Below are 13,347 nucleotides of genomic sequence, written 5' to 3' on the forward strand. Positions count from 1 at the left end.
TCAAAGCAAAGTGTAATTGTCTGTGGCTTATTTTAGGAATCACAAGAAGAATGGCAGAGGCCTTCACTAGAGAAGAGTTTAAACCAGGTCTTAGCTACATGAACAAATCCAGTAAACACTGAGTTTCGGGTCATTTTAGTGTAAAGAGATAAAAATTAATTATACACACCTGTTCACAAAACAAGAGCTTTGGAGGTGGGGGGGGCAGACAAAGGGAATGGCTAGTTTTATTTCCTTCTGAAATGTAATTTTGTCATCTCACTTGTCTTAGATTTTAGTTTTTTTATTTACCATTTTTTATTCCATCTTGCCAAGTCAGGAAGACATTCTTCACTTTGAAAATTGAATCTTGAAAAACAGAAATTAGTTGTACTGTGTACTCTCCATCAGTTGTTATCACCTTTCATCTACCTTATGCAGTAGCCCTGTTTCTTCTTTATGCTTCTTATTCTAATATATAAAAAGGTCCTCTTCCCTGCCCTTAAAATGTATTATAAGCTTGAGTTCATTCTGTGCTTTAGCCCTTAGAACTCTAGTCTCGCCAAATTATGAAACTTTTATGTTAGCGTTCAGGTGACCACTATTGTTTTCACTTTCTGTACTTGTCTTTTAAAAAATGAGCTTGTTGAGCATCTTATTCAGAAAATTTTCCCATTTATTCCTCATTTGAATAATTTATTCTAAGATGTGATTTTTTTTAACTGAACCTATGATTTCATTATCCATAATGTGGAACTCTAAATGGTGAATTTCCCACTAACTATACATATTGGCATCTGCTTTGTAACTTGTAGTCTTAGAACAGTACCTAGGACACTGAGTTTACATTAGGTGTTTTATTTTTCAAAAATTACATGTAAAAACAATTTTGACATTTCTTTTTTTTTAATTTTGAGTTCCAAATTAAAAAAAACTAAAAAAAAATAAAGTTTAAAAAAGAATACTTTGATCTACGTGCAAACTCCATCAGTTCTTTTTTTAAAAGAGTCGCATGGCATTTTTCATCATAAATTCTTCCGAATTGTCTTGGATCATTGTATTGCTGAGAGTAGCTAAGTCATTCACAGTTGATCATCATACAATATTGCTATTACTGTATGTAATGTTCTGGTTTTGCTCATTTCACTTTGCATCAGTTCATGTAAGTCTTTCCAGGTTTTTCTGAAACCATCCTGCTTGTCATTTCTTACCAACTATTGGCTAACGGCTCTAGAAGCAGCTGCTGTCACTATTCATTCAGTTACCCCAAGACCTCCTCCTGGTTTGCTGGGGCCTGGCCTGTGCTGTAGTTTATTCTGCCCTAACCCCAGTGTGACAGAGATGTCCTGCTGACTTTCATGATGTCTGAGGGCTGGAAAATTGTTTCACCCCATCCCTATGTGGATTCTGCTACTCCAGAATTTGTTTGGAGGGTTTATTTAAAGTTGTTTGGAGGGGAATTTAGGAGAGCTCATGTGAGTCCTTGCCTTGTCTTCACCATCTTGGCTCCACTCCTTGGCAATGAAGTTAAAGTGACTTTTCCAAGGTGACATTGCCAGTTCCTATCACAAATTTTGAACTTGGGTTGTTAAGACTATAAAGCTAACTCTACATCCACTCTGCTATGCTAATTAAAAAAAAAATCTTCCCTAAAAGCTAACATATATTTTTGCCACTGTAATTTAAACCTTATCCCATTCCAAACACATGAATAAAATATTTCATTGAATAAGTTACAACAGTCTGGAAACTACTCTGTAGCTATTTCAAAATTTATTGCTGGGCTCTGAATGTTTAAAAGCATGTTCCTTCCATTCTCAGGAAATATATGGTTTCATTCATTCAAGTCATCCCTGTACCAAGACAGAGAAAAAACCCTGCTTTTGGCAAATTTAATGATTTCCTGCAGAAAACAAAACAAAACAAAACAAAAACCTGCCTTGTGCCTAACCTTTTGGCAACAAGATTGTACATATCTAGTTAGGCTAAACCCCTGAGGATAGATATACCATTCATCACTGTACCCATGCTTGGAGACTTTTCAATATGGCAAACTGTAAGAGCATGGCACACTGCTTCCAGAGCTCTAAGACCTATGGCCACCTCTTCTCTCATGAGCATCAAGGTAAGACTTTCAAGTTTCAAGAAAAACTATATTGTGATGTTGAAAGGGTAAAGTGGGAAGGTCTGTTATATTTTGAATTGAAACTCCTATTACATGTTTTATAGCATTGACATTCTTTCAATTAGTAAAATTATTCTCATAACCCTTGTCATGATTCCTAAGATCTAGCTATATCTTTATATCCTTACATACATGCATACATAGATGTATATCTCTATAGATATATGTATATGTGTAACTTGTCAAGTAACAATATGAGGAATATAATTTGAACTACCTTCAAAATTACATAACTTGGAAATAAACACATAATTTAGTTTTATTAGGGAAATAATTTTATCACGATGTTGAAAAGAGAATAGTGGCAGTTTGGATTTGGAAGCTGTTTGAAGCCTTTAGCCACCTAGCATTGTATCAACATCTTGATGATAAGAGAGAAGAGGAAAGAGTCAGAAGGGATGCGTCAAGCTAAGGATGGGAGTTAACATGGGAGTTAAGATATACTGCACTATAGCCAAGATTAGAAGGAAAGCTGGAAACTGGGAGGGGGGGGTGGATTTATAGTAAGTTTCTTTGAAAATGCCTCATTTCTTAACCATATAGGGAAATGAGTCAAATTTATAAAAAATGCAAGTCATTCCTTAGTTGATAAGTGGTTAAAGGATATGAACAGGCAGTTTTCAGAAGAAGAAATCAAAGTTATCTATAATTGTATGAAAAATCCTATGAAAAAAAGGTATTCTAAGTCACTATTGATTAGAGAAAGGCAAATCAAAACAACTTCGAGGTACTACCTCAAACCTATCAGATTAGCTAATATGACAAAAAGAAAATGAAAAATGATGGAGGGAATGTGGAAAAATGGACACCAGTGCATTGTTGGTGGAATTGTCAACTGATTTAACCATTCAGGAGAGCAATTTGGAAGTATTCCTGAAGGGCTATAAATCAGTGCATTGACCTAGCAATATCATTACTAAGTCCATATCCCAAAGAAATCAAAGAAAAAGGAAAAGGATCTATAAGTACGAAAATATTTGTAGCAGCTCTTTTTTGTGGGGGAAAAGAGTTGGAAATCAAGGAGATTTCCTTTTAACTACATAATGACTGAATGTGTTGGAGTATATGATTGTGATGCAATACTATTTTGCTATAAGAAATCATGACCATCCGGATTTCAGAAAAACCTAGGAATAATTATATGAACCAATACAAAGTGAGCAGAACCAGGAGAACATTGTGCATAGTAATAGCAATATTGTATGATGATCTACTGTGAATGACTTAGCTATTCTCAGCAATACAATGATCCAAGACAATTCTGAAGGACTTATGATGAAAAAATGCTATCCACCTCCACAGAGAGAACTGATATTCTCTGAGTATAGATTGAAGCACACTTTTTTAGAAACTTTATTTGTGTGTGTGTTTATGTGTGCATTTTCTTTTGCAACATGGCTAATATGGAATGTTTTGCATGACTACACATTTGTAATCTATATCAAATAGTTTGCCTTCTCAAGGTGAGGAGTGGGAAGGAGCAAGAGAATGTGGAACTCAAAATTAAACAAAAACAATTTAAGAATTGTCTTTACGTGTAATTGAGAAAAACACTGAAAAAAAATTCCCTAACACTGTAATGCCTTCTGCAAGAGATCTGTAACCAGAGGTGTGCTAACATTAAGTCAATCCAGCTCACAAGAGCCAATGATACATTTTCAAAGTGAGTTTTTAATTAGCAAAGGCTATGAATCAGTGTGATTTATTGTTTTTTTTTATTGTGAATAATACAGATTAAACTTAAAGGTGTGTCTTATTAAAAAAAAAGTTAAACTGTACTACATCCCTGTCCCTCCCCTGTGTCAAATTCTCTTTTATAGAGTAAGAAGTGTTAGAGGCTGGCCTGACAATAATACACTATCAGTTAAACTTTGATGTGGGATGAAATAAAGGACTCATAATTCATTGAAAATTTTAAAAATAGAGATTTACCTCATATAAGTCTTATATAGCAAAGATATGTAACAAGGAAGCAGTGGCCAGTACTTGAGTAGGCACAATCACTTTCCTTTCCATTTGAAGTTCCTTTCAGTTCACAGGAATAGATGTGGTGACTTTCATAGTCTTTTGTCATCTACTAAGTTTGAAGGGGATTGACCTTTTATAGGTGGGATTTTTTATACCCTTGGTGACCAGGAAGCCATGCCAATACAGCCAGAGGTCACCAGAATGCTAAGACTAGGGAGCACCAGCTTGAGCCTTTGCTGTACTCCAGGCCAATTAAGTCCTGGCTTTGTCAAACTTCTAGGTCAAAGTTCGTCTAATTCATGTTGATTAGGAAGGTATAAGGGAAGAACCCTGATATCATTGATTCATATATTGAAACTGGGAAATTAACCCATCCATGGTCTTTCTTCTTAGTTTTTTTTTTTATTTGAAGAGAATGCAGGTAGATGATAAATGAGGATAAGTAGATAAGTAGATACATGATAGAGCTTTTATTAAGCACTTCCTATATGCCGTTGAATCAAAGTGACTTGTTAAGATAGGAATTGTTAATAAGTCAGAAGGCAGGATTTGAAACCAAGTCTGTGAGCTACAATCCTATTGTTACTTCAACTCTAGTTTGTGCCATTTATATCATGTCAGTAACATTAAAAGGAAAATGAAATTTGCAGCTGAATAAAAGAAGGACTCATAGGTTCTATTTGGAGAGGCAAATAGATGGTAGAGACAATTTTGTTAGATGTCTTAAGGAAAAAAAATAGGTTTTCATGGGATTCTAGATTACCTTGTATTTTAGTGCTGTTGACAAATATTTGCAAAAAAAGGACCACCATGAAAATAGGTTAAGCGGGTACAGAAAATCTGTTAAAGAGGATAAGAAAATAGAGAAATTCTACAAAGGACATTCTAAGACCAACTAAATGAAATAAATATGCATTTTGATGTTAAATTACTTCAGTGCAAAGGTAGACAGGAGGGACAGCAGCAAGTACATCTATAGATATATCTAGATCTATATCTAGGTACATAGTAGATAGATACAGCTTTATATGAAAATATAGTTTAGTGGAAAATTTAAGAGAAGCCAGAAGCTTACAAATCTAATAAATAAAAAAAACCTATGTTGTTTAATTTAAACAATTATTACCTAGGCTTTTTGATAAAAAGGAAAAGTAGATGGAGGAATTGACATCAATAATGATTATAACAATTTTCTAGAGAATTTTAATTACATAATATAATAATAATAGTAAGTAGATCAAATCACTCTAAATACTTCTCCTAGTCAGCAAATTCTTGATCTGTTTGCAAAGCAGGAAGATATGGCAACCAAGGAAATTCCAATTTCCAAATAAAATCATTTTTTAAGATTTTACAGAGAAGAATAGTGGAAGATTACAAGCAACGTCATTTCACAGAAAACCAAAACAGCAGCGGACTAAAAAAAAAAAAATTTGGAGAGAGTCCAATTAAGCAAAACTATTGCCTGAGAATTAAGAATGACATGGAAGGAAAATAAAAAAGTAAAAAAAAAAAAGGAAATGGCCATTTATTTGGAAGTAGAAAAGACATTGAATAAAAGAAAGAGGAAAAAAATCACCTAGAGTAAGCAAAATATACACGGAAGAGGTCTTTTCAGGAAGCAGCACAATTTTGAAGATATTTAATCTATATTTAAGTTAACTGAAGTAGAGCAAGTTACTAAGAACTTTTAAAGTCTGAAACCTCATTTTTATGAAAAATGATTCATAGAATTTTAAAAACTAATGATCTATGTATTTATATTCTTTTTTTTACATTTTTGTGATAACAATCTACATATACCTCCGTGCAACCTTCAAATTATCAATAAACATATCTTAATTGCCTAGTATATGCTTGGCACTGTACTAAATGCTAGGGATATGAAAATAAGCAAAAGACTTTCCCTCCCTTCCTTTCTTCTCTCTCTCTCTCTCTCTCTCTCTCTCTCTCTTTCTCTCTCTCTCTCTGTCTATGTATGTGTGTGTGTACACACGTATATGTATACATACATAAATATATACGAAAATAGGAAATAAGAAGGGAAATTGCTAGAATTACAAGGGATTGGGAAAGGCTTCTTGTAGATGTTGGAATTGAAAGGAAGTCAGTGAAGCATGTAGGCAGAGATGAGGAGGGAGAAAATTCCAGATCTTTTCAGAGAAAATGCCCCAAGTCAAGAGATGGAGAGTCATGATCATAGAACAGCCAGGAGGCCAGTGTGGCCCGATAGAGAAGCATGTGTCAGAAAGTAAGGTAAAAGAAAACGGAAGAGTGGTTGAGGGGCTTTGAAAGTCAAAAGGAGGATTTTGTATTTGATCCTGGAGGTGATAGGGAACCCCTGGAGTTTATTGAGTGAGGGTTACATAGGTAGACTTTTGCTTAATGAAAATTTTGAGTAAGCTCTGATAAGGAAATAGGCAGGCTTTTATAAATCATATAGCAATGCACATCTTCACAATCACACAACAGATTAAAAAATATAGAAAATACAAAATCTATGTTGACTATTTTCTTTTGATTGAGCAAAGCAGAATATTCCCTTACAAGTTCTCCAACAGTTGTCTCTCATGTGAATATCACATTCATATAGGATTACTTTAAATACATAACAATAGAGTGAACTTTGATAGCCCTTTGATTATTTACAAATAATGAGACAGAGAGATGTATACTCTCCAAAATATTTTCACTGTTATGAATGAGGGAAAAAGTGTTTCCGATAGGTGGTGAGTCTCTCCAGATGTGCGTAGATAAATTGAACTGAAAATCAAGCCTGTTCATCAGGGAGTTGGTGTGTGGGACAAGTGAAAGTTTCTCATATGAAATGGAAGCTATGCCCAGAATTTAGTTAAGGCTTTAGCATTAGCTGGGCCTAAATTTCATAAATCATGTGATCGGGTCGTACATCTGTTGCCCACCCCATCCCTTGTTTTGTAACCACCACCCCAAATTGCCAAATAAGGCAATCTTCTAGCTCCCAAGCTTGTTTTGGGTAAAATGTATCTCTTAGTTTCTGGGTAGAATGTAAGGTCTCTCACCACAACAATGAGGAAAAAGAGATTGAGGTAAACAAGTGGCGAGGGTTTTTCTTAGAGTTGTTCGTCTAAGGGTATATAACTGCCTGTTTGCTGCCTGTATCTTGCCTCCCTACTCTAGTCCACCTTGGGTAGTTGATGCCCAATTCTCACTGGAGACTTGCTAGAGTGAAACTTTTGTTTCTACTGAGAGAAACCTCCAAATTTTTATTTGGGTAGGTGGTCTCTATCCCACTCATTGATAATGCAATATTAAAGTTGAGAGAGATTAAGACTAGATATACAGATTTGGAAGTCATCTACCTAGAGATGGCAGTTGCTACCATGGCAGCTAATATATGGCAGCACCACAAGTAAGGGAATAGAAATATATTAACCGAAGGCCTAAGACACAGTGTTGGAGGATAACCTCCATTACAGGACAGAGTTTAGATAATGACACAGAATGAAAGACTGAAGAGTTGTCATATGGGTAGAAAGAGAGTAAATAGGGAATAGTGTCTTGAAATACAAAGGAGGAGAGAACATATAAATGTAGAGCGTGGATAATAGTATCAAAAGATTCTAAAAGGTCAAAAAAGACTAAGAAAAGACAATTAGATTTGTTATCAAAAATCATTGATAATGCTGAAGAGAATAGTTGCAGTAGAGGAGTAGGACTGGATGACATATTGAAAGATGCAGAGAAGGGAAGAATAGGTAAGAATAAGTCAGTGTTTGAGGGAAATATTCATAAGACTCTTTGTAGGAGTTTGGTTTTGTAAAGAAGAGAGATATTGGATGATAGCTTGAGGGAGTATCGGGTTTCTCTGAAGGCCAGGGGAGACCCTTTCATGTTTGTAGATGATAGGTAAGAGGTTAGTGAATTAGAAATGATTGAAGATAACAGTGAAGTGGGTATGATCAAAAGAACAAACTCCCAGATGGACAGGAAAAGATAGGATCAAAAGCATGAGTAGAGCTGTTTGCCTTGTCAAAGGGAAAGACTATCCTTCCGATTGAGACTAGAACAAAGGAACCCAGAGGGAGGGATGATGTAGAAGGATATTGAGGTATGGAATAGAGTTAGAAGACAGAGCTGAGAATGGATGGTCTCTATTTTCTCAGTAGGAACTTTAAAATTCTCTACTAGTAATGCTTCAATAATTTCTCGATATAGATCAAATTTAAATTATGTCACCTTGCCTGTGAACAAAGTGAAAATATGTTTTGTATAAGTCTTGCCACTTGATTGTTTAAGCTAATTAACAGAACTTGACAGCTGGTCCAGAATTTGAGGTAAAATTTCCCTGCTGACTAAGGCAGTGAATAAGAATTTAATGTTCATTAAAATATGTCACAATGCAAGACCCAAAACAGTTACCATCTGTCACCATCTCCTATCACACACATAACAATATACAATAGATAACCCTAGGTTTTTTTTAACCTATGACTAACATAATTTAATTTTAAATAATATTACTAAGAACCTTTAAGGTTCTCTGTGCATACCTCAAAAAACATACTTCTGGATGGGAGAGAAAGGATTCTTGTTTGTTTTCTCCACTTCTACTTTAATAGTGCTGTGAGTATTGGAGGATGTTGGAATAAAAGTGGATGTCGTATGTTTCAGTAGCCAATATTGTTTTTTTTTCTCTTGGTGGGATAATGACTAGGCAAGGAGCTTATACTATTGAGAAGGGGTTTTCCTCATGAGGGACTATAGGGAAAGAATTATTCAGTAGTATGCTTGCTAAGAAGAACAGTCTTTGAATTGTTAACATAAAGAGATAATTCCACGTGAGCTAGTCATCTCTCAGGGTCTAATTGCAGGTATACTCATGATAATGTTGGATTAGTGAAGAACAATACATGTCATTTGAATTCTTGAATGAACGAATGAATTCCCAAGTAGTCAAGTAGAGCAAGCTTCCTGCCTTGACTATTTCAATCCCAGTGCTTGTGATGTCGATGTGTTCTCATGGATTTTAGCTTGAGAACATGATTTTTAAAACTTATTTTTCCTTATAATAATAAAAATATTAATATTAATCATTATTAATAATTAATACTGTTGTTGATGATTGCCTTTTATAAAGCACTTGAAGTTTTACAAAGCATTTTAATACATTATCTCATTTGACATTCGTAACAACCTGTGGGGTAGTGAACTGCATTTATTTTTGCCCCATTTTTTTTACAAACAAGAGAAAACTGGAACTCAGAGAGGTTAAGTGTGACTTGTTCCCAAGTCTAGTAGATGTAAGATCCAGTATCTTAACTGAGGTCTCAACTCTTTTTATTATGTTGCATCCAGTATTATTTTCACAATAATGTACTATTTCTCATCAGTAAAATGGAGATTTATGTCTGGCTTGCAGGGTTATTGTGTTAATCACATGAGATGATGAATGTGAAAATATTTTGTAAAGAGTAAAGTAGTATTCTAAGTGTTATTATAATGATTATAATACAACTTTAAATTAGATATGAAATCTGTCAATGTAAAGATTTAAAAGGGACTTAACATCTAAGCTAATTTTCTGTAATACATTTAAATGTATATATTTCTTTGTGTATAATAAAGTGCTTGGGTTCATATACATATGTATATATATACATGGACATCTCATTGGGTTAGTTTCATTTGTCATTAAATCTCTTGGGATCCAATTAGTTAAAAGGTTATATAAGAAAAACTGCTTAGACACTGCCACTTTGCACCCAAATTAGCAATGTAATAATTTTCCCTAAGCATAATTCTAATGTATGATGACATTTTTTGTCTTTCTGAAGTATTTTCAGTTAATTAAATATGCAATTCAATTAATTTGCATTACCTTCTAACCTAACACCGTTGGTCATTTTTAATCACTTTCTTTAATGTGTGTGGAGTAAAACATGGAAGATTTTTGTGTCTATACTATTTTGTTACTTATTTGTGCATGCTTTTGACATTTCTGAAAGGGCAAAAATTGTGCTGAGCAAAAGACTAAGTCAATATGTTAGCATTAAACTATTCCTGCCTTTCCTTGTTTCGTATATGCCCAGTACTTTCCATTTGGATTTAAGTAGACTCAATTGTAAATTTCTACTCTGTTTACTTTCTGTTTGGGTTTGTGAGAGAAGTGTAGGGGAATAGCTCATATATTTTGTAAAAGAAAAAATCAGAAAGGAAATTCATATCCAAGAGAAACACATTTTGCACCTTATAATGTTTAGGAAATATGTTTAGAACAAGAATGTATTACAAAGTGAAGACAAACAAAGGAAGCAGATTCTGAATGAAGGCTAAAATTCAACAGGCAACAGTAAGCATTGAAATTCCTACAATGTCATGTACAGTGTTAAGCATTGGAGTTACTAACCTATGAATTCAAAAGTCTCTGCCAACAAGGAGCCTACCAAATACTAGCAAGAAACAGTAAGTCCACAGATAAGTAAAAACAAAACACATTCAATATAAATACATTCCGTTTTGAAGAAAGGAAAAGAATACAAAGAGGACCCCAAAAAGGCCCTCCAGTAGGAAGGTTAGTATTTAACTTGAACCTTGAGGGAAATTATCATTGACCATAGAGTTCATTTCTAAAATATGGTTCACTGCTAACCAATGTAAGTCTGTGTCAAATTGAGTTACTAATAGGGCAAACATGTGGGGAGTGATCAATGATTTTTCTTTGTCACTGCCACATTCATTCATTTAAAAAATGACATATTTGTTTTCCACACAGCACAAGAAGTGACTAGAGGTAGTACAGCAACAATAGGCTAGGGATTGGGCCTACACCTGTGATTTCGTTAGTATGAGGAAACTCCAGGTGTGGGAACTCCCTCCACCAATGTAGGTCAATCCTTTTTCTTCAACTTAGTGTCTGTATAAGAAGATAGACATTATTCTTCTAGGCAAGGAGTGGTGGTTCAGTGGGGAAAGGAGGAGGGGCATATATTTATTACCTTCATAATTTGATTATAGCCAGGATTGACACAGAAGGAAAACAGAGAGATTCAAAGTCATGAAAGCAAGCCTTTTTTTTCTCTCTACTATCATAATGTAGGTAATAATAATAATAAGGCTGCATGCCTGGGGTCTGCAAAAGATATGAGGAAATAAATTAGCATAGAATGTGGCAAATAAAGCAGGGACAGAAAATTTCTCAATCTATTTACTTTAAATTAATTAAACTTTCTGTTGTCTATCAATAAGATGGAATTACTGTCATTTATCTCCACAGTTCAAAGAGCTATAGAAAGTATATGTAATGGGGGGAAATAGTAAAGCGCACTAAAAGCCTAAATAAGTTTGTCGTGATCAATTATTTGCTTTTGTTTCATCATATTATTGTCTCATAAGCACAGTGCTTGGAACATGCTGGTACTTAAATTCTTTTTCCATTCACTTCCATTATAACCTCAGCAGTAGATGATAATTATTCAAATAGCCATTGCAGTGACTTTATTGGTAATGTTACAGCCAGGTCCTGATTAGTAAAAATGATGAATCCTCTGAAGTGGTTGCATTATTTGATTTTGCAGTGCATATTTACATTTTGCTGGAACAAATGACCATACTTTACATAATTATAACTTAGGTAAGTGCAATTTTGAATATATGTGATCACATCAGGTGATTCATTACCTAACCATAACTTTCATTTATATTGCGAATTAAAGTTTTCAAAGACCATCTCCCCAGATATCCATTGGGATAGAAGGTGCATATATTATTATCTTCACTTTACAAATGAAAACAGTGAGGTTCAGTAAGGTTGAATCACTTCCCTAGGGCCACACAGTAATAAAACACAACAACCTGAATTTGTCTCTATGACTTCTGATTACATGGTCATTGCACTGCTTATATATTTATAAGCATATACATGATATATGAGCTTTTTTTTCCTTATAGTGTACTTAGCTTAACCAATATAAGAATGTGTAAAAACACTCTGAAAAATATGAATTATGTAAGTATACCATTAACATTATTATTGGCAGTGTTACATAACCTAATTAATATTTATTTTTAAACAGATTTTAAAAGGAGAGCTAGAAATGAAGAAACAAACAATGGACAAACTGTGTTCATTCAGCCAGGATCTACTCTCAGCTTTGAAGAACAAGACAGTAGCTCAAAAGATGGAAGCATGGCTGGAAAATTTTGCCCAACGTTGGGATAATCTGATCCAAAAACTTGAAAAGAGTTCTGTGCAGGTAAGCCATTATAATTATCCCAAATAGATCATGGCTTCTTAATCAGTGGTTTGTTAGTTAAATTTGTTTTTATAACTGTATTTTTCGTCTTATATATAGGGCATCCTCAAAGTCTTGGTGTATTTTTAAGCTTAAGAACAGCCTGTATTTTAATATATACATTTTATATTATTTATTATTTTATTATACACACACACACACACACACACATCTGATAAAGGCTTCATAGGCTTTAACAGACTGGCAAAGGGTTTAAGAACCCCTACCACAGATTATCTTTTTGTGTGTATGTGTATGTGAAGGAATTGGGGTTAAGTGACTTGCCCAGAGTCACACAGCTAGAAAGTATTATGTGTCTGAGACCGGATTTGAACTCAGGTCCTCCTGACTCCAGGGTCAGTGCTCTACACACTGTGCCACCTAGCTGCTACTACCAAGATTATCTAGGAGACTTTGATATCCCTTGTTGTTCCAATAGTGCTCTTGGCTAGAATAAAATGCTAACATTTAACCACTGTTGTCAACTTCAGTTGATGAGAACTTTGATTTCTGTCTTGTCTTTCCATAGCAGTAGATGGTTGAGATGTTGACAGAGAACAGTGTCAGAGAGGAGAGATGGAGGTGGAAAGCGGGCTACTCACATGAGTGGCAGTCCGCTCCTGGCCAGTTGCTAGGAGTGATTAGTTAGGTATTTGAAAAGGAAGTACGGTGTTCTAAGCTGGTAGCCCAGGAGGTGTGGACTGGCGATTACATCACAGTCTAACATCAGTGCTCCAACTTCAGCACTCTTTTAAATCCCCATATGCCACAACCCTCTAAAAACTGTGGATGTTGCAGATGTAAAATTTACACCTCTGATTTTAGACTCGGTCCCTTTAAGACAAGAAGGAAAAGGAATGTTGCTAGAATTCTGGGTAGGTCTTCTACTGAGATTATATGGAAAGATGGGGACAAAAATCACACAGAGTGAAAATATATGGA

The 13,347-nt window shown here is 34.7% G+C and overlaps 1 protein-coding gene across 1 annotated transcript in view; it reads left to right on the forward strand.

Annotated features, from left to right (window-relative positions):
* The window catches only part of DMD (dystrophin), a 1,828,382-nt gene that overhangs the window by 253,871 nt on the left and 1,561,164 nt on the right, over positions 1-13,347 (forward strand). The window contains 1 exon segment of the mRNA XM_078146592.1: positions 12,187-12,366. Coding sequence (XP_078002718.1) covers positions 12,187-12,366 — 180 coding nt within the window.

The sequence above is a fragment of the Phascolarctos cinereus genome, unplaced genomic scaffold (genome assembly GCF_003287225.1).
Source record: "Phascolarctos cinereus isolate Bilbo 61053 unplaced genomic scaffold, phaCin_HiC Scaffold_726;HRSCAF=1367, whole genome shotgun sequence".
NCBI lineage: Eukaryota > Metazoa > Chordata > Mammalia > Diprotodontia > Phascolarctidae > Phascolarctos > Phascolarctos cinereus.